At 39.2% G+C, this 26,008-nt stretch overlaps 1 protein-coding gene across 8 annotated transcripts in view; it reads left to right on the forward strand.

Moving 5' to 3' along the window:
- PIEZO2 (piezo type mechanosensitive ion channel component 2) overlaps nucleotides 1–26,008 on the forward strand; it is a 283,367-nt gene that overhangs the window by 207,636 nt on the left and 49,723 nt on the right. For 6 of the 8 annotated variants that reach the window (XM_088173061.1, XM_088173074.1, XM_088173073.1 and 3 more), the window contains exons 19-29: nucleotides 4,537–4,569; nucleotides 4,921–5,162; nucleotides 8,253–8,413; nucleotides 9,373–9,549; nucleotides 9,726–9,851; nucleotides 11,253–11,453; nucleotides 12,500–12,704; nucleotides 12,844–12,945; nucleotides 13,416–13,581; nucleotides 23,020–23,263; nucleotides 24,445–24,541. In XM_088173061.1, the coding sequence (XP_088029187.1) occupies nucleotides 4,537–4,569; nucleotides 4,921–5,162; nucleotides 8,253–8,413; nucleotides 9,373–9,549; nucleotides 9,726–9,851; nucleotides 11,253–11,453; nucleotides 12,500–12,704; nucleotides 12,844–12,945; nucleotides 13,416–13,581; nucleotides 23,020–23,263; nucleotides 24,445–24,541 (1,754 nt within the window). The remainder of the gene's footprint in view (nucleotides 1–4,536; nucleotides 4,570–4,920; nucleotides 5,163–8,252; nucleotides 8,414–9,372; nucleotides 9,550–9,725; nucleotides 9,852–11,252; nucleotides 11,454–12,499; nucleotides 12,705–12,843; nucleotides 12,946–13,415; nucleotides 13,582–23,019; nucleotides 23,264–24,444; nucleotides 24,542–26,008) is intronic. The other 2 variants (XM_088173079.1, XM_088173105.1) reach the window with 1 other exon arrangement.

Raw genomic sequence — 26,008 nt, forward strand, 5'->3', positions numbered from 1 at the left:
CGTTCATGCTCCTTCCTCAAATGTCATCACACAGTTTGAGTCACTGTTCTTAAAAGTTCACCAGAGCTGGAGTTCTGGTCTACAGAAAGCCTGTGTTTAAGGGAGTGGTGAGGGCAAGCACCTTGGCTAGGGCAGGGAGGCTGGTTGCCGAGGGGCATGGCCAGGAGGCAAGGCTGGGCTCTCATCCGTGGGCAGTCACGAGCATGAACACAAACTGAGGGTGGGGATCAGGTCTGGAATCAGTAAGAGGATCAGCCACAGCCTGGTGAGGCCCCAGCAAGTCCATGGAGATAAACCAGGTTTGAAATGAAGGAAGGGCTTTAGTCTGCATGTCAAGCTTAGCGTCAGGGATGCATGGGAGCAGGCACAGACACAGTGGTGGAAGCCTCAGCATGGAAGCAGCACCCTATGAAAGGAGAGGGACCCTCTGCACTGAGGCTTCCTGGCCTGTCCACATACCCCAACAGGGCTTGGATTCACGCATCATATCCTCTCAAAAGCCTGTAAAGGCACTGAAGGTCCTGCCCGTGGAGGCGTGGCACTGTGTGCTCGGTTCGAGTCTTGGAGATCAAATATTCGGGAGATGGGTCACCACTGTTCTGCAGAGCAGGAAGCTTTCTGTTCTTAAGGCTTTGCATGAAAAATAAGGAAGAATTTCTTTTAGTCAGAAATTTTAAGCAATTCATAAATGGCAAAAAAGTAATCAAAGACAAAAATGCTGAATAATGCATTCAATTAATTAATCTTCTGCTCTAGTAAATTACAAATAGATGAAAGTGCTAGAAATCCAGCAAGGACCATGCACATGCCTGATTTTAGTGCCATTGAAATTGTTTTGTTGCAAAAACTAGATCTATTGGTATACTTCTCATTATTGATACCCTATTTAATGAACCTGAGAGTAAGAAATGCTCTCAGCTAAAAGCAGTAGTGGCTGTACCTTCAGGGCTTGTTGCCTGCATTATTATTCAGTTATTTCTCTTCCTTAGTATCAGACACAATGCCTTCATGTTATTTGGGGTAATTTCCCACTGGTATGTGGCTTCCAACAATGAAGTCATATTTCACTAGCTGTGAAGATTTATGGGTAGCTTGTCTTAAAAATTCTAAAATAGTGAAGATTTTATATTATAATACCTCAGTGTTGATCTCATAGTGGGAAAAAAAAAAAAAGAAATTGGATAAACAACCCTAGCAATACATAGAGAAATTTTGGAAGAAAGATTTCAAGTAGACTAACTTTCCAAACAGTGGGCAGGGTTTTTTATCTATCCTTGGATCTCCTAAGCACATGATCCAATGTTCAAGCCTACAGATGCCAGTAAAACTAAGCCTACTGAAAACTAAACTGATACTGAGGCTTTATCAGGTATATATATTACATGTACCGATCTTTATAATCCCATTTGCCTCCTGGATCTCCAGAACATGAATAGGAATTATGTGAATAAGAGAAAGATGAGTCCACTCATACCAAACCCTATAGAGTTACTGTTTCTGTCCAATTTGCACTGAGGTAAGTCATTAAGTCCTTGATTTACACCAGTGTGAATGTAGATTTTTTTCATTATGAAAGTCACTTGGGAAAATAGTACATAAAAATCAATGCAATTACATATATGCAAAACCTGTCTGATTTTGTGTTACTTTCATTTCATGGTGCATTGCCTTTTAAATGAACTCTGATGGTTTCTAGAAACCAGAGATCTCTATAATTTTTGAACTGAAAATTCATTCTCTCTTCTTTATACATGACCCTCCTGTTGGTACTCTATTAGAGTTTTAGGTAAATATAAGTTAGTTATGTCATTTTGGGGAACATTGATGTGTAGTCACCTCATAGAGATTTGAATATCCTATTAGTGTATATGCTAGCTGGTCTATGCTTAGATATGAAAATTAAAAAGGAGTCTCAAAGGAGATGATTGGTAACAGCCAACATGGCTTTACTCAGGGCAAATCATGCCTGACAAATTTGGTGACCTTCTATCATAAGGGTACAGCATTGATAAATAGGGACAGAGCAACTGACATTGTCTACCTGGACTTATGCAAAGTGTTTGACACTATCCCATACGATATCCTTGTCTCCAAATTGGAGAGACATGGTTTTCATGGATGGACCACTTGGTGGATAAAGAACTGGCTGGATGGCCACATGCAGAGTTGGTCAGAGGCTCATTGTTCACCAGACCAGTGATGAGTTGTGTCTCTCAACACCAGTACTGGGGCTGAGACTGTTCACCATTTTTGTTGGTGACATGGACAGTGGGATCGAGGACACCCTCAGCAAGTGTGCTGAGGACACCAGGCTGTGTGGTGCTGTCAACACACTGGAGGGAAGGGATGGCATCCAGAGAGACCTTGACACACTCAGGAGGCAGACCCATGCAAACTTCATGAGGTTCATCAAAGCAAAGTGACCCTACACCTGTGTCATGGCAATCCCAGACACACCTATGGGCTGGGCAGAGAAGTGATGGAGAGTCACCCTGAGGAGAAAGACTTGGGTGTGATGGCTGATGAACAACTCACCATGAGTTGGTAGCAGGCACTCACAGCCCAGAAAGCCAATGGGTTCCTGGGCTACATCCAAAGGAGCTTGGTGAGCAGGTCAAAGAAGATGATTCTGCCCCTTTACTGTGCTCTGGTGAGATCCCACCTACATCCACCTCTGGGGTCTCCAACATAAGAAGGCCTGGAATTGTTGGAGGAAGTCCAGAGTAGAGGCGCAAAGTCAATAAGAGGACTAAAGCACCTCCCTTATGAAGACAGCCTGAGAAAGTTGGGGCTGAACAGCCTAGGGAAGAGGAGATTGCCTGGAGACCTCACAGCAACTTTCCAGTATCTGAAGGAGGTCTGCAGAGAATCTGGAGAGGGACTTTTCAGGAACAGTAACGAAAGGACAAGGAGTAATGGGTACAAAATGGGTAAAAGAGGGGAAATTTAAGTGAGATATTAGGAAGAAATTCTTTACTGTTGAGTGCTAAGACACTGGAACAGGTTGTCCTGTGAGGCTGTGGATGCCCAGTCCTGGCAGGGTTCAAGGCCAGGTTGGATGGGACTCTGAGAAACCTGGTCTGCTGGGAGGTATCACTGCCCATGGCAGTGGGAGTAGGTACTTTAAGGCCCCTTCCAACCTAAACGGTTTTATGATTCTGTTTTCAGTAGCCAAAGCTTCTGAATAAATTCTTGAGTCTAAGATTTTTTTCAGATTGTTAGGCACTCAGGTTCATTGACCAACCCACGATGAGGAATTTTAGTCATGAATGTGCCTAAAACGTGAATAAACTTTATTTCTTGGCATTTTTGGGGGTTTGAGTGTCTTGTTAAACTTCTAATTTTAGGTAGTTACCTTTTCTGCTTTTTTTACAATTGGCATGGTATTTCTACTTCAGGATTGTTTAGTCAGATTTCTGTAGTTTTCTCTTCATTTGAGACAACAAAGTTTCGATCTTGAAGAAACTTGCAAATTATTGAAAAATAATTATACTTGTTTGAATTTCTCATTAACTGCCTTGCCTATTCTCTCAATTTTTAATGATGAGGAAAAAAATACAGATTTTTAGTTTCTTGAACTGTAAGAATCCTCAAACTGGCAGAATTTCTGTTCTAAATGGTTATAGGCCAGAATTTCACATCAAGAAAAATAAATCCGTGAGATGGTGCTATAGCATATTACAGCAGCCGTACAGGTGCTTGAAGGTATGCTGAGTGTAGTAATTTCAATAGCATGAACTTTTAATGTCCTCATCATACACTTGCCAAAGGGAGACTTCATTGCAAGGAGTCATATTCAAAGGGAAATTGGGTTTTCTGCAACTATGAGAGATGAGTCCCAACAGCACAGCTGTGGGAGAAAAAAGAAAACCATAAGAAAATACTTATTTTCTCTAGTAAAGTAAATATATACTGAATAATCTCAGAAAAAAAAAGGCACCATGGCACTAGAGAAAAATTGTTTCTGTGTTAAATCACTCATATCCCAGTTTTGCTGCTGTGAAACTTATTGATAGATTTAGATGGAGACAATTATAAATTAAAGAAAAATTCCCTGTGAGATGTGGCAAAGAGAGAGAGAATAAATGGCACTATCAAAGACAGATATTAGAAAATCTTCTGAAGGTGCAGCCAGGGAATTCTTGCTTCCTATAGCTGGAAGAAAAATTGCAAATTCCTTGGCTTTCCAGGTGCATCTTTTAGTAGGAGGAAGGTAGAAATGCATTTACAGTGATAGGTCAGATACTTGTGATGGTTCAGCTGCATCACTCAGAGCATGGTACAGCACTGACCACGTTTGGCACTGGTGTAAATAGGTTGCCCCCTTTCCATCTGTGTTGCAAATCCATGTTTCTTTATAGAAGCACCCCATGAATGTCATGATGGCATGCTCTTGGCATCAGAAGGCTTCTGCAGATGGAGTAGGAGAATGCTTTATGACTTGTGATGTAGCATGACGTATTTGTCAATGACCTTCTTCTGTAACCCCTCTGTTCTCATCTCCCTTTTTCTTTCTGTTCCAATTACTTTGAGCAGCCTCAAGAAAAAAATACCAAACCACCAAAATGAGTAAGTCCCCTGTGAAGTCATGAAATGTTTCCTCTTAAATAAAGTCATTTCATGCTTCTACATCTTAAACTCTGACCATTTTCTCCAGTGGGGAAAATGTCAAGTTTAAGTGTCAATACCACTCATTACTAACTAACCATTAGTATCTGAGTGAAAAGTAGTTACTAATACATTCCAAAGACTCGATTTTCAGTGTGTGTTTGGAGAGAGTACCAGAGTCATTAACTTTTCTACTTCTAAGGCATTTTCCATGAACAGTTTATTTTTTTCTAATTATACAGTTTGAAAAAAAGAAAAAGACTTCGATGTCATTACTCCTCAGTTTGCTGACTTGCTACTGTTTACCAACAGACTGGTGCACCAAGATGGAAGCCTGCCTGACATAACTATGATGAATTTAACAGCCAGCAGAGAAAAGGAAGAGGATAAAATGCTGGAAGAGGCTGGTGAGAAAAGAATGGAAGAGTCAGAGGGGGAGGGAGGGAAAGAGAGGGTCAAAAAAGGAAAGGAAGAAGAGAAGGAAGATGAGGATAAGGAAGATGATGATGATGACGACGATGAAGATAATGAATCAGAGGAAGAAGAAACTACAGGTAAGCTCTGCAGAATGCAAATTTTACCTTCCTCAGTCCTAATTAGTAGTGTCAACAGGTGGTTTGTTATTGGTCATCCCTGTTAACTTCAAACACCAGTTTTCCTTCTTGTTTCACATGCAGTCTGTGTCTAAGAGCCTGAACTGAGCAGATGGCTACTTGTCAATTATTCAACAGGCTACAGGGTCTTCTTGGGAAAAAATTGTACTGCAGGACACTGAGAGGAAGAAACCAACAGAAACCCGGTGCCCATTTCTTCTGGGTGGTCTGGGTTAGATTATTTGAAAGCTGCCCCAAATCTTAAGTACTTCTTTCGAGTGAAATCTCCTTCCAACAAAGAAAATAATACACATACATATTTAATATGATACTGCATGCTTTCAAGACACCCCTCCCCAGAAGTCCCAATGGCTTTGCTTCATTATTTATGTGCACATTAGTGTCATATTTTTCACTTCTGAATATGGAATGTGTAATTGATGCCAGATGAACATAAAAAAAGCTTAGAGGCAGACATGGGTATGGCTTATACTGTCATCTTTGATATTGTTAATATGAACTTCTAAAATGAATTATTACCATAACTTAGTTTGTAATATGAACCAAAAGTCAAACTAGGAAAGAGCATTTAACACCCAAAGAAGATGTATTCTTTGGAAAGGACCTTACTACAAATGTAGTTACTCATGCCAATATTCACAGGACTATGACACCTAAACAGGGAGACGATCTCTGTCAAGGCAAAATGGCAGCACATCAGGCTTAGCAGCTCTGGGGAATCAGGGAATCATTTAGGTTGGAAAAGACTTCTTAAGATCATGGAGTCCAATCATTAACCCAGCACTGCCATATCCACCACTCAACCATGTCCCTAAATGCCACACCTATACCACCACGTCTTTTGAAAACCTCCAGGGCTGGTGACTCCACCACTTCCCTGGACAGCCTGTTCCAGTGCTTGAACCTCAGCTGAAACAACTTACCTTTCCAGGCTGGAACAGCTGTCATCACAGAGGTGGTCATGGGCCATGGAAACCTTTATTGGCCAACTTTCATACTGTCTGTGAGGGGTCTGGTGCACTCCAGCCATCCCAGCTTGTTGGAAGGGCATTGGGAAAGAGGCCAGCTGGTGGACATTAGTCTGTGCAGTGATACATGCAAGCAGGGAGGTGGGGAGCTGCAGCTGGTGTTGCTTGGAAATAGCACAGGGGGATCAAATTTTAAGCTGCACATGACATTTATTTCTACTGGAGTTATACCATTTTTACACAGCCATGTGGCCAGACATTAAACACATTCATGTGTGCAGACCGCACTACAGAGTGTTGTACAATCTTTCAGTGGATGCAGTCAGGCCTATTTTTATTTTATTTTATTTTATTTTATTTTATTTTATTTTATTTTATTTTATTTTATTTTATTTTATTTTATTTTATTTTATTTTATTTTATTTTATTTTATTTTATTTTATGTTATTTGTGCATTGCCTGGCCATGCTAGACAGAGCACCTTATCTGCCTGCTCCTCCAGGTAACTGGCACTGCCTGGATACATCTTGCATCATGCAACACTGCAAATGAAAATGAATGCAATGAAAGAATGAGTGAGAACATCTAACTCTGCAAAGACTTCTCTCAAATGCTCTCATCGTGCTTATAAAAACACATGTAGGATTAGAGTTCTGTAGCTTAATTAATTTCTCAAGTTTAATTATGTGCTTACAGAATTCACATCACTCAAAATTTTTATTAGGATTTTCTAAGTTCTGTTTGGAAAAAAAAGTCAAAGGAAAAAAATTGAATTTATTTGACGAGTGTTCCAGAAGTCTGCTTTTTCACACAAATGTGCATATGTTCTTCACACAAATATGCATGGAGTAACCATCTTGGTGTGTTTTACACATAAAATAAAGTGATAATTTGAAATAGTTTCATAAAGAAGGTGATAACTCCTTTGAATTTCTACCAGCTTAGACAGTGATGTGCTTTGGTATCCCTTGCAAATGTTTCCATCTCTGATATAAAAATGTTCTCACAGCATGCAAAATCCCTCCTAATCTCCAAATTGCTTCTGAAACACTGAATACAGTGTGAAGACTCTGCACTAATATATATATATATATATATATATATATATATATATATATATATATATGTAATACCAGCCAGATTAAACACTTTTACAGCCAGCCCACAAGCTGTCACTTACAGAGCACTGTTCAACAAATATATTGTCATGTACACTCATGTGTAACACAAGCCACAAGCTTGCTCACTAGTACTACTTGGGAGGATGGCTTTTTTAGCCAAACACCCCTGTGAAAGGATACTTTCACCCAACTTCATAATCTCCACTTGATGAAGCTTTTTCAACTGAGAGAAATATTTGACTGGGCTACAGTTTGCCTTTCTTGATTTAGATTTCCTGTGAAGGCACAGGTCACACTCCAAGAGGCTGTGCTGTTTTCAAGGCAGTTTACTTAACTCTGACGTCTGAAGATGTCTGTAGTACAATTGTCTAAACCCTTGTGACAGGAATCCAAGTCCTAGTGTGCATGGATTTCTTCCAATATGGCTGAAAATCTTTCTGAGTAGTAGTAGTAGTAGTAGTAGTAGTAGTAGTAGTAGTAGTAGTAGTAGTAGTCTGTGCTTTCTGAAAACAGGCTGGGTCCATAGCTTCCAAGCATCAAAAACATTTTTATTTTTCTGAGCTGGAAAAGGACCAGGGCTGGACTTAGTTCCTGTGTGAGATCTCTAAGCTTAGGTCCAAAAATACTGGAGGACGAGAGTCCAAAAAGAGCTCTAATGAGAGGAATAAAAGCAAAATTGGCAAGGAAGGCCACCACTGGTGCTTTTGAAGTGCAGAATCCTTCCAGGGAATGTGGGTCAGAGGGGAAAGCACCCCAGCTAAGTAGGCTTCAACCACATTTTTAGTGAGTTAACCACTGAGCTGTACCTTTATCCTCCATCTTGTGTTATTTTAAAGCTTAGAAGAGAAGCAGAAAGGTCATTGTTGTCGAGTGGAGTATTCAATTTCACAGAGACCTTTTGTTTTTGTCCTTACAATGATTCTGCTTGAACATCCCTGCAGACTTAAGGAACAAGTGGCATCTGGTGATCGACCGCCTTACAGTGCTGTTTTTGAAATTCCTGGAGTATTTCCACAAGATGCAAGTCTTTGTATGGTGGCTGTTGGAGCTGCACATCATCAAAATTGTTTCCTCTTACATCATCTGGGTCACAGTGAAAGAGGCAAGTGAACACCCACTGTCAAGCACTTACACATTGTGGAGGCCTGTCAGCATCTGCCATGTGGTTATACACCCAGGTGTAGGGAGAGGGCTTCCTCCTGTCAGACCTCACTGAAATTATGGGATCCAGCTGGGTTTGTTCACCTGCTTGGAACCTGCCTTGACATCTTCCACATTCTGTCTGTTTTAGGAGACTCAGCCCCTGCCTTTTCCCAGATATTAACATTTTATTAGTCAAATTCTTTGGATTTAAGAGACATAACCTCCTCTCCCTACTCAAACTGTCAGTGGGCACCATCCAAGGATGGAAGGTGTAGAAAAGTACTGGGAAGATACTTGTAGGAAAATTACTTAAACTTGGTCTGGTGCTTAAGAAGCAAGAATGTGGAACTATGCCTGAAGATAAAGGGATAAACACTTTCAGCTGTTGGTGTGGGCAATGTGAGTTCTCTGTGTGAGAGCCATTTCTTGAACAGGGTAGTAAGACAGGATTCACTAAAAACAAAAAAATATTCCTCCTCTCACTTTTTTTTTCTTTTTTTTTTGTGGGGGAGAAGTCAAGAGGATGAAGGTCAGTTGCACAGACACACGGATCTGAGCCATCTCTTCCTTGTTTCATGTGTACTAAAGCAGCAGAAGCTGCATCTGGTCCTTTGTATTTCACATCTGTCTATAAGAAAGATATGGAATTTTGTGGATCTAATAGTATTAATATTATGTAGGTGGTAAATTTCTTCCTAAGCCAACTGTAAAGTTTTTCCTTCTTCACTTAATACTTTGTGTCTGTGTTATTGTGGGTATTGTTGTAAATTTTGTTTTTTTCAGTATTTTCCTCAAAGTTTCTGCGTGTCCCTTTCTTTTGAATGATTCTTTTTTTTTTTTACCTGCTGTGGAAAAGGTCAAACTTTCTCAGTTCTTTTGTTACTCGATGTAATTTCTGTACTGTTTTTGTGTTTTCAGGTGTCTCTGTTTAACTTTGTGTTTTTAATTGCCTGGGCTCTTGCTTTGCCATATGCTCAGTTTCGCCCACTGGCATCAAGTATCTGCACTGTTTGGACATGTGTGATTATTGTCTGCAAAATGTTATACCAGCTCACATCTATTGATCCCAAGACATTTTCCAGTAACTGTACATTGGTGAGTACAAATGCACATTAAAAAGATTTGGCTGCTGTCTTCTTCAGTGAAGGAGAGCAAAAGGAAGCATATCAAGTACAAAAATAGCAGTTCACCTGAAGTGTTATTGTTGATTATCATACCCTTCCCAAGCAGTCTTAAAGTCATGTTTTATAACTGTTGCCTTTTCTTTTTAGCCAGGAGAGAATGAAACTAAGGTCGATTTAGAAGAACTGAAAACCTCAGTGCTCTACAGTGGGCCAGTTGATCCTGCAGAGTGGGTTGGATTGAGGAAGTCTTATCCCCTTCTTGTGTACTTAAGGGTAATTTCTTTTTTATTCGTATTCAGATTTTTTCTTATTTGTGATGAAAGTACCTTTGAAATAAATAATCTGTCAGACACAAAAGAAATGTAATGCAAACCACTGATAATAGGAAAGTACAGATGGAAAGAGGCAACAGAAAACCACATCTGTTGCACAGAGATGTTTCCAGAAGGGATTCAGTACCAATTAAGTTATTCTTTCATGTAGAATTATCACTTTTGGACTCTACCATCTGTTAAAAACTCTTTAAGAAATGTTATATTTAAGAACTCTTACTTAAGTAATTAAGAGGCTTTCAGGTACCAAAGAACTGATGGGTCTAATTAAAGTAATTGCCCTGAAAGACAGTGTGTGCTTGAAGTTAATTTTTCTAAGTGCTTATTCCTTAGCCACAGTTTAGAAAATATAATGAGTTAAGAGAATCATTCATTCAAACACTAGTGAATGGATATCTGTTGTTTTTCTTCTTGGTTTTGGTTGATGCCTGTGAGCAATGTTTTATTATTCCTGTTTTGATTAAAAATCTTTACTTGCAATGAAAATGTTCCAGGTCCTAGGGAAAACCATATCTCTTATTAATTTAAAGAATCTTCAACATTCTATATACACAGTTTAAGATTGTCAGAAAATATAAAAATCTCAGTGGCACTTGTTTCAGGAGACTCTTGTCCCAAATATTTCTCAGAGAACAGAGATCCAGAGTTTGCCACTTCTGTTTCCAGTTATGACTTCCTTGAGGCACTTCCTCTGAGCTGGTCTTTTTAAATAGCCATTGGAGTTAGTACCTCTTTTCTGTTGAGCATAGGACAGATCTCCCTCCTGAGATAAATAAAAAATCAATTCATAGCCACCCTTGACTGCGTTCTTGTCAATTTGGCTTTGGGACAGAAGAAGCTGTGCATGAGAGAAGACTGACAGTTCATGTGAAAGAGTGCCCAGGTTACATTTGCTGTACCCAATATCCTTGTTTAGGAAAGTTAATGCTTGACAGCTAAACCTCTGCAGAGGATTTTGTGTATGTTTGTATCTTCTATCTCCTTCAAAACAAAACATGATAACTTAAGAGAAGCTATGAAATATGAGAGGGCACATGAATGGCTCAATGCCTTTTTCCTTCCCTTCATTTCCACAGCTATTTTTTTTAATAGTATTTTTAATTAATGTCTTTATATGTATCTTCTGGATGTCTGTATGATTTATCAAATCCAAGAATTGGTGTGAACCCTTATTTGTTTCAATCATAGTAATTGGGAATAGGTGCCAGTGCATTCTGGGGTGCGGAAGTCCTCAGTAATAACATGAATTTGAGTAATAATGAGTTTATTCTTATAAAAAAAATTTATAGCTTCTTATGGTTTTGACTTTCATTTAATATTCTTCTGATTGTGTTTCCCATAGAATAACTTACTGATGCTGGCTATTCTGGCTTTTGAAGTTACAATTTACCGTCACCAAGAGTACTACAGATGTCGAAATAACCTCACCACACCTGTGACTAAAACCATTTTCCATGATATTACAAGAGCTCATCTGGATGATGGACTTGTAAACTGTGTCAAGTATTTCATAAACTACTTCTTCTACAAGTTTGGTTTGGAGGTAAATATGTATTACTTTTCTTTAGATTATCATTCCAAGCCTTTTGAATGTGTTATTTTTGAATAGTAGCTTGGGCTGTGTTTGACATCTAGAGGCTTATTAGTCATCATTCATGTTAGTCATCTCTGTTCTCTTACCTTGTCTGTTTGTTCATGTGCACATGAAATGTACTTTCAAAAGATCTTTCCATAAATAATGATTTTTCACAATTTTCTATGCCTATCTGAAGGAGGCAACTCCCAGAGTAATGCATCCTAAATTTAATCATAATGATGCTCTTGACCTGTTAAACACTACCACCACTTTGATCAATGGAACAAATATTCACAGCCATCTGAGGATTAAGAATGAATGAAAATTTTAAAAGCCCAGCAAGTTATTTCCTTTGGGAAATAATTTCAAGATCATTCTAATCTGGGGGGAGAGAAAACCAAAATAGCATAGTGCACAGAATAAATGAGGTTTTCACAGAGTTTCAAAACATGTTTCATGGAAGTGAGTGAAGGGACTGCTTTCAGTGAAGCCAGAGAACAGAAATGCTGGAATGCAGAGCCTTTAGAATAATGGAAAACTAAAGCTGCTGCAAGAATTGACTGGATTTGTCTACCACCAATAGAAGCTCTATGGTCTAAATGTGTTGTCCATTTCCTACATGAGGATACATTTTAGTTGTTACCAATCTTAATATTTCCTCTTCCTTTCCACATCTGTACGTCCTATCAAAATATGTGGTTTTGTAATGCATTCTTTGCTTGGCAACAATTCAACATTTCACATACCAGCTATCGTGAGAAGGCTCTTTCCTTCCCGTGTCTTTAGATATCAGATAATGGAAACCTGCTCTAGACAGAAGAGTATCAAAAAATTTGGGTGTTTGGCTGGAGTGGTGGAAGTTGCAGTTGGAGCATGTTGGTTTACACAGGGTTCCTGCAGTGAGATGCAGCCACATCCAAGCATTCTGTCAGGATCCATAATAATTTATTACTGCTGTATTGACTAGCCATGAGATTCTAAAAGTTGTTTATGTTTCTTTACTTGGTTTTCAGACCTGTTTTCTTCTATCAGTGAATGTAATTGGTCAAAGGATGGATTTCTATGCAATGATTCATGCCTTCTGGCTGATAGCTGTGTTGTATCGACGTAGGAGAAAAGCTATTGCAGAGATCTGGCCAAAATATTGCTGTTTTCTAGCATGCATCATTACATTCCAGTATTTCCTTTGCATTGGCATCCCACCTGCTCCTTGTAAAGGTAAGGACACCCTTTATGTAAGATTACTGCTACTTGCTTTTATAGAAGAATGCTGGAAAATTGGTAAGTATTCTGAAGAAAAGGATTAAGTAATTATTATGAAGTACTGATTGAATTTTTGCGTGCTTCTGCCACACAGACTATCCATGGAGAAGTGGCAATGCCAACTTCAACTCCAACATCATAAAGTGGTTATACTTTCCAGACTTCATTGTGAGACCAAACCCTGTCTTCCTTGTGTGTAAGTATTTTAGCACATAGTTATGAAGTGCTTATATGTTCTTTGCTTAAATCATCTGTACAATGGAATTTGAAGCCAGACTTTTATTTACACTTCAATAGCAAGATGACAGATTTTTTTTGGCAATTGAACACTAAGCATGGGTTTGAATATAGTAGAAGAATTCACAAAACTAGGATTTTTTTGCATCTACTATTCCTGTATCCCCTTTTTAATAATTCTACATCAAAATGTATGAATATTTCCCTTTTTCTCATTTCTGTCTCCATAAAAGTCTTAGATGATGACAGGTAAAAAACGTAAAAACATTAACAAATTTCAATTCAGAGTTAAATGCATTGAAAACCACTCAGTCTTGGAGGTTCAAAGTGTGGGAAAACAGTCTGGTAACTACATTATAATATATCACAACTCTCCTTACACCTATGTTGATGACTGAATTTTTCCTTGCAATCACTGCTTTCTCCTAGACGACTTCATGCTGCTTCTGTGTGCATCCTTGCAAAGGCAGACGTTTGAGGATGAAAATAAAGCTGCAGTACGAATCATGGCTGGAGACAATGTGGAAATTTGCATGAACCTTGATGCAGCATCCTTTAGCCAGCATAATCCTGTTCCTGACTTCATCCACTGCCGGTAAAAACTGAATCTTAAACACCTGGAAAATACAGCGCTTCCTTTTTATAAAGTTCACTAGCGTAAAAGTCATTCTCACAGCTTCCAACTTTATTTGGAATTTGTATTCATGTATGCTCCCATCTAACATACTGCTGTATGAGAGAGCTGATAGTTAATTTCTGGGTAATCAGCATGTGGTTTAGAACAGAGTGAATGCAAACACATCTTCGTAAAATTGATGATTGTTTTAAGTGCTCTCCAGAGAAGTTCAGTGATAAATTTGCCTGAAAGCCTGTATTCACAGAGTCATAGACTTATTTAGGTTGGAAAAGACCTTTAAGATCATCATGTCCCACTGTTGTCTTAGACAACCAACACATTGCAAAATCTTCACTTTTAGGTCACAAGTTCTTGCATGCTATCTGTGCACATGTGGATTTAGAAAATTTGAAAGGAAAAAGTAGTTTGGCTGTTAAATTAATCTAACCCTCTGTATTTCCAACTCCAAAAAGAATCTTGGTACTTAAATTTGAATTTCCTTCTATGCATGCCCAGTGGGGCAGCATTTAGGGTGGACTTAAGTGCTTTCCTGGTTTCCCCCAAAGACATGTTAGCAAGAATCCATTGTAGTCTGCAGTTTCCCATGTATGTGTTTAATCTCAAAAAGTCATCAGTTGTGTCCTGCCAAGTTGTTGTGTAAGCACAATCAAAATAAGACTCTGAGACTGTCCTTTGTGCTATTTCATCTAGGCAAAAGAACCATAAAAGTGTCTTGGAAGGACAACTGACATGTCTTCCTGTTCCTGAGCATTGCATGCAAGGTTGTTTAAGAAGGTGAATAATACATAAGGGCCAGAGCTTGAGGCAGTCTGTTCTGAATGGCCTTCAAATAATGGAACTGTTCCATTGTGTGATAATTTCAGCAAACACAGATTAGCTCAGCTCTTCTAAATTGTGCTGGATATGCTTGTATTTGAAGTTTTCTCTGAAACTTTGTGCGGTATCACAAGAGTAAATGGGAAGAGTAAGATTTCTTAGCTGTGGTGTTCTGTCAGACTTATATGTGAATGCATGTTACCAACAGATTTCTCAGTATGACAGGAATACAAAAATGTCTAGAACTAATGTCCATAAAAATCTTCCTTTTGATGACAGACTTTTATTTATTTTACCAGAAAAGTGGTATCACTAGAAGTCCTTCTCAAGATCTTTAGAATGATCCTGCTACTTCTGTTACCACTGGTTGCCAAATCTATCTTGAAATAGCTTTGAACTCTCGAGACATTGGATTGACTCATTTGTCCAGAGATTTATAGTTGCTACTAGGCAAAGGTTGAACTGTTCTCCCCCTTGAGAATTTCCAGTCTACACAGTGAACCCGGTGCTCTAGATTCAGTTACATAAGCAGGAAGGGAGAAGTATTAATCTTTCTTCAAAATGCTCCATCAAGTGAGAATGCTTTCTAAAAGATATCTGACAAATAGGGCTTTGTTGAGAGGAAATGTAGTGGAGATTTCTTGAGTTTTTCTCTTGCCACTGAAGTGTCCATCTTAGCAAAGGCTGATGCAGCAGTTCCATTGGGCACACTGATGTGTTTAGTCACTGGTAAAGACCATCACTGGTTTCTGGCAGAAAGATCAAATTTTCCGCCCTTAGTGCAGAAAAAAAATTCTGAAAAAAACCTCGCTAACAATGAGAATGTGTTTTAAAGCTGTCTTTGGAAGAGAAAAAGGCAGGAAAATCACTGCTTTTTAAACAGCCTCTTTTGGGACCTTCTCAATGTTATCTGGAATCTGATAAGCAATTCTGGTCATCTGTATAAAGATATTCCCAAATGGACAAACATGAAACTTTGAAACACAAAGGATATTTGAAGATTTTGGGTGGTAATCAGAATCAGGTCCATAGTGGAAAGCAAAGTTCAAGCTGAACTGGCCTGGCCTCTCCACAATCCTTTGGGTTAATTTCTGTGTTTTGGTCCATGTGCATGGTAGGCATCACCTTGAAGCAGGACATTCACTCAGACACACTGCTGGATGTGTGCTGACCAAGGAGACCTGTGGAGAGGTGATTAACAATATATAACCATTTAATTGGGAGTTTGCTGCATGTATTAGGCAGTAGGTAATGTTACTGATTGAGAATACAAAAAGCCCCAGAAAAGCAAAGAACCCATTAGTGGAGATGAGCTGAATAAGTAAACTGCAATCACTTTATATTTGTTCCACCTAAATGCCAAAAATCTGTCCAACCATTTCATGGAACAGTTTTGTGTTGTGTGAAAAAGGAGAAGAATGAAAATAAGACAGAGAAATAAAAAAGAACAGGAACATTTTTTGTTTGAAAAATGAATAATGAATTACTAGAAAACTCATTAACTAATGCATTCAGGAACAAAGGAAATTCCTGTTTATAATATCTTTTATTGTAGATATTTGGGCAGGGAATCATAGAATCATAGACTGGTTTGCATAGAAATGGAAGCGGCCTTCCATTTCAAAGGAAGATCATCTAATTCCAGCCTCCCTAGCAAGGGTAGTGACACCTTCCACTAAACCAGGTTGCTTAAAGCCCCATGCAACCTGGCCTGGAATACTTACAGGGATGGGGTATCCACAACTCTGTGTGACTTGTTCCAGTGCCTCATTACACTTTGAGTAAAGAATTTCTCTCTAACATCTAATCTAAATCTTTCCTCTTTTAGTTTAAAACCCTTCCCTTTGTCTTATCCCTGCATGCCTGTGTAAACACTTCCCTCTGTTTTTCAATAGGACCCCTTTAATTACTGGAAGACCACAGTGAGGTCTCACCAGAGCTTTCTCTTCTCCAGGCTGAACAACCCCAACTCTCTCAGCCTTTTCTTATAGGAGAGGTATTCCATCCCTCTGATCATGTTCTTGAACCTCCTCTGGACTCAATCTGTCTTTCTTGGACTGAGGACCCCAGATCAGAACACAGTACTCCAGGTGATATTACATGAGGGCAAAGTAGAGGGGGAGAACACCTCCCTTGACCTCTTGAAGCAGCCCAGGATGCAGGTGGCTTTCAGGAATGAGTGCACATTGTCAGCTCATGTCCAGCTTTTCATCCATGAGAATGCCCAAGTCCTTCCTGTCAGGGCTACTGCCAATGAATTCTTCTCCCAGTCTATGCTCATGTCTGGGATTTCCCTGACTCAGGTGCAGGACCTTGCACTAGGACTTGTTCAACTTTATAAGGTTCATATGGACTCACTTCTCCAGCTTGTCCAGATCCCTCTGGATGGCATCCCATCTTCTGTTGTGCCAACTGCACCACTTTGCTTGGTGCCATCTGCAAACTTGCTGAGGGTGCACTTGGTCCCACTGTCTGTGTCACGGATTGAGGAGCACCTGTCCCTGTCCCAGGACCCTGAGGGACACCTCTTGTCACCTACCTCCACCATAGATGACATAGAGCCATTGTCCCCAACTCTCTGGCTGCATCCATTCAGCCAATTCTTTATCCACTGAATAGCCCATTTGTCAAATCCATGTCACTCCAGTCTGGAGAGATAAGGATGTCGTGTAGGACCATCATGAAGGTTTTACAAAAGTCCAGGTAGCTGACATTTCTCTATATGTTGACCTTACAGAGTGTTGCAGTCATTCCATCATAAAAAGCCACCAGAGTGGGCAGGCACAATTTTCCCTTAGTGAAGCCATGCAAGGATCACCTTTTTGTCTTGCATATGCCTTAACATTGCTTCCATGAAGACCTGCTCCATGATCTTTCCAAGCACAGAGAGAAGGCTCACTCATCTATAGTTTACAGGTCTTCCTTCTACCCCCTTTTAAGCTATAACTTCTCTTTTGTTTGTTTGTTTGTAGCTTTAGTTGCATAAATGTGTAATGGCAACATGTAGGAGGGTGTGTTGAAGTATAAACAGACCTTCCTTTAGTATGAGCTGCATAATAGCTCTTGTGTTCTTTAGAGTATCTTACCTTTCTTTCAGCTCTTAAGTGTCTCTTTCAATGCTTTCACTACAGTATAGATTATCCCAGGCTTTACATTATGTTATTTTTGAGAGGTTACGCAGCACATATGCAATCCTAAATGCCTAATTTGCTCAAAGAAGCACCAGAGAATAGCTGACAATACCTCAAGGTGATTGAATATTTTATTAGGAGTTATAAATCTTTAAAAGAAGGACTCTCGAGCTCTGGGTAATCCACTGAAGATCTTCCTCAGAAGAAAATGTATGTATCTGGCCTCCATCCAAGACAATTTGGAACTGAAAGGGCTTTGTCTAAAAACTTTTCTTGGGCTTTTCAAGAGAAGTTTCAGAACAGTCTAAATATTTAGTAACATGGACAAGAACTTGGTTCAAACCTTATCTAAGCAAGTAAAATTAATAATAGGATTTCTCCAAAAGTCAGTCAGAAAGAGCCAAACAGTAAGACAAGACTACCTGATTATGAATAAATAGCAAAGCAGATGGAAAAAGAATTTTTTTTAAAGTTGTGCTTGATATTCTTGTGTTTTCTGAGAAGCCTGATGTGTATTTACTGCTATGTAAAAGAATGGCAGCTGCAAACTGAAGCATCCTTTCTGAAGTGTCATTTTGCTTCAGAAGGTACTACTTGGTCACTGTTCCAGTAGACATGGATAAAAAGCTTTTAACTGCAACATAAACAGTGGCAGAAGAAGAACATATTTCCAAAATGCTTCATTTTCTTCTCTCTGGAGAAATACTTGAGTTCAACAATGATAAATACTGCCTAAGTAAGAGATTTCCTGAAATTTTCTTGTTTTTCCACCCCCAGATTTCTCAGGGGATACGTGCTTGACCCCAAAGGAGTGCACATCCAAAGGACTTTGAAAACAGAAATAAGAACAAAGAATAGAAATAGGAGCTTTTAGAATGACACAGGATTTAAAGCCACCTCACTGAGGATAATCCTTTCCCACAGTCTCTAATGCTGGAAAATTCTCATTCCAGTTCCCAAGAAGTTTTCAGACGTTCTCTTAGACATTGTCAGGGGAAAAAAAGCTTGGGATTGTAATCTGCTTTTTTCCATTTAGAAGCAGAGACAGTCATTGAACTGTCTCCTTCAATACCTGTACTCTGGGAACCATCATGAGGGGAGTCAGGAAACGTGTCTGAAAGGCAGCTGTAATGCCAGTCTTGGAACTGTGTTCCAACTTAGGTTAGTGAGATAGGACCAGCAAATGAACGTTACAGGGTTCCTGTCATATTTATTATTTAAAGCAGATAAACATTCTGTTGTTTAAAAATGAGCCTCAACAAATAACACAGTTGTGAATTTGCATATTTTTAAGGTGGATACAAGCATGAAGGAAGGACTTCACTGATAAGAAAGTAATCGTAAAAGAATATCAGTTCCTTGAGTGTAACAAAAATAGTACAAACTAGGACCTATGGGATCCACAACACTAGGTTTGAAGAAGTCCATTGAAATAAGGGAGCTGGTTCTCAGAAGATTGGATGTTGCTATTGGCAGAGGGAAAATCAACAAAACTCCCTTCTGAAAGTGAAATAGAGCTCCAGGCAAAGGGTTTGAGGATGGAAGCTGGCTTGGGAACATTAGCAATGTTGAGATTAGAAGGAGAAACAAGCTCTGATGCAGGGTCACACAGGATGCTAAGAGTGTAAGGAATAGGAGATATGGAAGAGAGCAAGAAGAAATTTGGGAGTAGGTGAAGCTTACAGAACACATATGTATAGGGACAATATGTCATCTGAGGAAGGCTACAGGAGGAGCCTTGGGTTTACGTGAAGGTGGGTACCACACTCAAAGCAGGGGGCTGCTAAGGAAAAGCAATGAAGCTAGATAACAGCAGCTCCTCCAGCATGAAGAAGCCTTGAGCTGCATCCATCACCACAAAAGGCTCTCACAAGTGTGTAAGCAGAAGTGTTTTCTTCCCTAAATTTCAGAGCGCTGGCTAAGGACAAATACCTTTCCTGAAAGGGGTTATTGGCTGCAGCATCAGCACCTCTTGGTGCCTGCAGGCACAGGTCCAGACACTAGACTGGTCATAGTCAAACACATCATGTAGCATGCCAGGAAAACAACTGCACCTACAGCAATCTCTCTGCAGCAGGCTGGATTGTATTACAGTTAAAAAATAAATTCCTATGGAAATAAAATATTGAAACAATCATGGTAAGACCAATAAAGCTTTAGAAAAGAAAAGCAAAATTTGATCTGGAGAGCCATCCGAGGTTAAAATAGCTTTGATGGATGTGTGGAATGAGCTTCAGACTTTGTCTTCCTTGGTTTTGAGCAAATTGATACGGTAATTTTTTCCAAAATGTTGTCCAGAGTATTAGTGGGTTCTACTAATGACATGGTTGGAAAATCAGTGGGTTTTATTTCTCATTAATCTTTCAGGTTTCTTTTGTGTAATTTCTCATTCAGGGGCTGTCACGCTACCAAAACCTGTAGTTTGATGCTTTCGGTGCATTGGTGTAGTGGCTAATCTTATTTGGATGTGTGACTGTGTTCCCCACCTCCTGCTGCACCCTTCCACCTTTCTGCACTCATCACACCATCACACCAGCACTGAGTTGGTTCAGAGGCTAAATGGTCAGAAAAGTATCCCTTCCTTCTGTCCTCCCTCAAAGTAAATAGGCTTTTGCAAATTTTCTTCTTGAAACCATTTCAAAGAGCCAAAGCCAAAAAAGGGGCTGAAATGCAGAGCTGAAGGGATGACAGGGGGTAGGACTGTCCCCTTGGGAACCAGCTATTTAGATTTCTAAGGTGTATTGTTAAATATCACATCCTGAGTTTGGCCTTTTGCTCTTGGTGGTTGAAAAACGCTTAAAGAGCACTTAAAGAACACTTAGAAAATAAGTTTGGAAGTTTTGCATGACATTAAACTAACGATCTGTGTGGTCTGCAGTGAAAGCATGAAATCACAGTATATGCTATCCAAGATTAAGCATTTTCTCCTGTCTGCATAAAAGCTTTTAAACAGAGGGTAAGCACCTCAACTGTCCTCATGGGTTTGTGTAGGTTCTTTTTAAGTGTTGGGGTGTCTTTGTCCTTCAGCCTCCCACTGTTATGATCCCCGAGAAAGTAACCAAAACTCCTCGCTTCCTAAAATTCTGGGCTTTGAGGCAGAATTTAAAGATTTATGTATGAGAACGTGTCAAATGATTTGAGAGGTAATATGCAGATAGCTCCCCACCAAGACATGTCTTTGTTCCTGCTCTTACAGCACTTGGCCTACTCATATCAATACAAGCAATTAATGAAAATATGGGGCATGCATCACTCTATGCTGACAAGATTTTCCGCATAGTAACTGAAAGAAATATGATTTCAGGAAAATTTTTATCTACCTGGAGCAACTTGAGTGGTTCTCTCCATTGTGTTCAGCGTGGCATTCTTCCTGGGATAGCACAGAAGTACATTGGTCTTCATTGTTTAGGTGTGCCTTGGCTGACTTGTTCAAACACCATTTTGTGAGATGTCCACATCAAGATGAATTATTGGGAGCCATTTTTATTGTTGGATTTGCTTGTAACTGCACTGTTATAAAAGTCAGAATGCTTTCCATCTTTAAGGACTACATAATTTGTCACTGGACACAGTTGTAGTGCCTCCTCCCTTCTGCAAATTTTCCCGTTACATCCAGTTTCGTTGTTTGGTTGGTTGGTTGGTTTAGAGATGCCCAAGGCTATTATATTTAATGTAATTTTGGATATAAGAAGAACAGGTGTATTTATATTTTAAATGACTGCTAAAATGTAGCAAATGGCTACCATTATAGTGAAAAAGTAATTAGATTTTTGTCTTCCTTTTCATATTCTCTCTAATTTCCTGAAGTTTTAATCTAAGAGTGATACCTGCTGCTGATTATGACTCAAGCAAACACCACATGTCTATTTTGGGAAGTTTGAATTGAGAGAGTCCCAGTTTTCTCTTAAGAGTCAGAGTTCCTTTTCATTGAAGAGAATTAAGACATTGCTGGTTTTTTATCAACTTGGTTCAATTTTGGGCTTTTCTCAGAAGATGCTGATGCATTTTGTTGATAGCAAAGGACAAGCTTTTTGAAATAGAGCATTGTCAGGAAAGTGATCTCTTCCTAGCCATCCCACGCACCAATAGTTATTATTAAAGGAATATCAAATAAATTGTTATTTTCTGGAGAAACAATGAGAGCACTATTTCTAGTGCACATCAAGTTAATGAAGACCTCTTCGACTGATGTCTTCTTTATTTTCCCAGTGCATATTGATTCCTTGTTAATGTTTTATCACCCAGAACTCAGTAACATCTCCAAAGTCATGATATTTGTAGATTTCACAGACACTAGATCACAAATTTCTTAAATATTTGCAGCAAATAAACATAAAGGAGCTTTCTTGTTACCTTTCATTAAATGCCTCTCTGGTGAAATGTGTAATACAGGCCTATAAATGTAAGACTATAAATACATACTCCTAGAAAGTTCTGAGCCTGAGAACATCAAGCAGCAGGAGCCTTTTTATGTGGCTTCATACAGTGCATTTGGTTCATTTGCTCCTTACATGGTTTGGCTTAGCTATATGCCCACTCCTGCAGCTCTGTCTCCCTGCCTGGTTTCCTGACAAATGTAGTTACACAGCCTGGGTGAACAGACTTTGAAAACACAGTTAGATTTGGAATCAAAATGCTATAAATGGGAGGAAACTAAGAATTAGTTGGTTTTGCAGTGTTTAGCTATATGTAGTATCTGGTATTGCCTTTGGCAGATATTCTTGTTTGAAAGCTCACTGAGTCAATATTAAGGCAAGATTTTAAGGAATCTGAAAACACCAAATTGTTTCTCTCTCTTTCCCACTGTGGGCCAGGCTGATTTCAGATAGCTTTGTCTCATAGCTTCCTGGAAAATGTTTCAGTAAATTCTATCACATTTCTCTTCTGTAGAAACCTTTGCCCCTCAAATTTTTTGCAGTTGATCTCCATTAGAGAAAGATATTTTTAGCAGTTGTTTATGAAAACTAGTCTTTTGACCAGGCTGAAGTCATCAATAAATATGGAATTGTTTTCAGTGGTAGACTGTAGTTGGCTTTTTAAAATAGATTTGCTACACTCACTTTCAGACTTCTTGAAAGATGATCTCAGACAGCCTTTAGATCACATGTATGGCATTGCCAGATAATATCTCTCTACCAAGAATTTTGGTGAGAACAGGTTTTCCTCCCTTCCATGATACAAGGCTTGATCCTGCAGCAAGCACGGTGCCCTGACCAGGTGTAGCAAGGTTCCTATGTACAGGAAGGAGCGGGAGTGGAATGTATGAGCCAGGCAGACCCGTGCATGAACCAAACCCCCTGACTGTAATGTTAATGGTGAGCATCTGCACAAATATTGAAGTGTGAGAATGCCCAGAAGACCATGGGCACAACTGTCAGCCAGTAGTGCAGAAAGAGGAAAGATTGCCCTCAGAAAAAATGGTAACTTTTTCTCCTTATTTTGCTTCTAGGTCCTACTTAGACATGTATAAAGTGATAATATTTAGTTACCTCTTCTGGTTTGTGCTTACCATCATCTTCATCACGGGAACCACAAGGATCAGTATATTCTGTATGGGCTACTTAGTGGCCTGCTTTTATTTCCTTCTGTTTGGTGGAGACCTGCTGCTGAAGCCCATTAGGAGCATTCTACGTTACTGGGACTGGCTGATTGCCTACAACGTCTTTGTGATCACCATGAAGAACATCCTCTCGGTAGGGATCTGCTGCCTTTCCTCTGCCCTCAGCACTTCAGTTTCGCTGGAAGTGTGCACCGTGCATTGAGTGGCCATTAAAAATCCTTTTCTGGGACCACAGCCACCTGCAAGCACAAAGCAGTCTCTATTTCAATTCAGCATTGCTAGGGAATGGCAGGGCATATCCATCACAGGAAAATGTGCACCCATGTGCTCAGTCGGGCTCTGTGAAAGCTCACAAGCTACTTTCAAAGGGCCAGGTTCTGCTTTCTTTGCCTACTGAATTCTCTCCTTAGAAGTCTCATGAAAATCTCAGTGGAGTGAAAAATGAGTAAGAAGTGCAAAATTAGTCATACTGTTGATAAGTAATGCACATTTAATTAGATGATTTATTTAAATAAAGAATTTTCAAACCTAATATGAGATGCAGTCGTGTGATGTAATGTAATTAGTAAAGTTGACTACAAAGTTACAAACTCCATTCCTGTTTCCTTTAGAACTAGTGTGAAATTCATGTGGAAACAGATATATTTGATAATTAAATGTCAAATTCATCAGAAAAATATTAAAGATTTTCTTGCATTAATTAACTCTTTTGTATGTATTCTTGCAGTGGCACTGACAGGTGATTAAGACAAGCCAGTAATTTCGACCTTTTTGAAAGATAAATTTAGATTTATTCCTGGCAATTGCTTTTTAGCTTTGAACGTTTTTAGTGCTGGACTGCAAAGAACAGACATTTTTCTTTTTACATTTATTTAAGTCAGTATGCTGAAATAAAATTGATTTATGGGTGGTTTGAATTTGCAAATGTTCTAAATGCTTACATATGTGCTTCATTTTATGCTTGGGAATTCAGTGGAGCTACATGTGTCTTAAGCTTGTCCAGGTATGTTTGCAAGATTAAGTCAGTGAGTCATAAAAGTTGCTTGGTTGTCACATCATGTCATATGCCAGATGTGTCCCTTTCTGTGCAAAAATGCACACATATTTCACTAATAATCAAAAAACCAAATTCTGTCTGAGACTAGTTTGTGTGTCACTAGTAAAGCTACTCTTTCTTCCAAGATCTTTTAGTAATGAGAATAATTTGACTGCACTTGGCTGTATTATTTCTCCTGTAATGTAAAAAGATGCAATTTTTCTTATCTTTATTTCTGCTACATCTTGTTATATGACACTGCCCTTTTTTCTTTGCAGATAGGAGCGTGTGGCTACATTGAATCTTTAATTGAGAATAGTTGCTGGGTGATTCAGGCATTTAGCCTGGCTTGTACAGTTAAAGGCTACCATATTCGTAAGTATTGTGTATTTTTCTCCATAGTTTTATTTTTTTAAATAAAAAATCACCTTAAAATCTTCTACCATATTTAAGTTGTGCCTTCCCTTGACATATTACCTTTTGAAAAATCTTGGTTCTATATTGATTAGCAACACAGAATATTGAAAACATTTCACAGGAGCAAGGGAGACACATATACAGAGAAAACTACGACCATCCCCATACATCCACCCACAGCCAGTGTTTGCTGTAAATGAACAGCTCACAGATATTGGCACTTAACACACATTCCCATATATGCAGGTGATGTGATGCTCTGGTTCACTGTACAACTTGAGCTAAAAGGTCATCACTGTCCATCACTGCATGGACAGGGCACCTTTTCCCAGCTGCACTCCCTGTGTGCAGTGTGGCATGAAAGTGGTAATTTTTCTGCATGCATAGTGAGTTTAGGCATTTTTTTTCTTGTGATTATTCTCATGTGGTGATAAAAGGAATGGAATGGATAATATCTGTGGATGGAGGTAAGAGAAGGGACGAATGAAGTTTGGAGAGCAAAACCCTTCATATCTCAGTGAACTATTAATTTGTCTCCACTTTGTCCTGACAACCTGGATTAACAGTTTGAAACCTGCAGGTTTTTCAGTAGTTTTTGGGTTTAGTTTGGGCTTTTTTCTGAATTTAAAGAGCTGTTTCATCCTAGTGAATCTGCAGCAAAATTCTGAATTCCTGTCATCATGATGGATCCTAACAGGTAAGTGTGGGACAGGGGAAAAGAAAGTAAATGTGAAGACACAAATTCACAGGATGAGAAGTGCCCAGGAATTCTTGTGTTATCCAAAACTTTTTGGGCAGCAGCAGAAACTTTGACACAGGTTTTCCACCTCCCTAGGGTTTGGACACAGCAGGCTTTGAAGCTCTTGCAATTTGACCTTCCAGAGCTATTAGATTGGCTTGCTTGCTTGAAAAGCCAGCTTCGAGCCAGAGCCTGTCCCTTGAGTCCTTCTACTGCCTTCTATAGGGCAGCATAGGCCATGTAGTTTATAGTCCAGCTCCACAAAACCCAGTTTTAATTTTTTAATATCCCCAGGAGAGCTGTCTTACAGAGAATAAAGAAAGAAAGAAATAGCCCAAGCCAAAATCTAGAGGTAGGAGGAATGAGATTTCCTCTCTGCCTGTCTCCTCCTACCCCAAAGGAAGCAGTTTTGTGGTTTCAAATATTTCTTCTCTTATGCAATGGAAAGGAGCATTGAACTGAGTTGTGGAGGAGAAAAATAAAAATATTAGATGGTGGCAGTCAAAAAGTCATTTTGACAAAAATAAACCACATTTCTCCTGTTGATAGTGTTCTTAATTAAAAAATGAGAGAAAAAGTCACTTTGAAGAGAAGAAAAAATTGAAAATATACCATTATAGGAAACACTGAAATCAAATAATTCAGTGTAACAAAAATTATGCCTTTTCCATTCTTTGTTTTCAAGT

This window comes from Sturnus vulgaris, chromosome 1 (assembly GCF_052056855.1).
Source record: "Sturnus vulgaris isolate bStuVul1 chromosome 1, bStuVul1.hap1, whole genome shotgun sequence".
In the NCBI taxonomy this organism is placed as follows: domain Eukaryota; kingdom Metazoa; phylum Chordata; class Aves; order Passeriformes; family Sturnidae; genus Sturnus; species Sturnus vulgaris.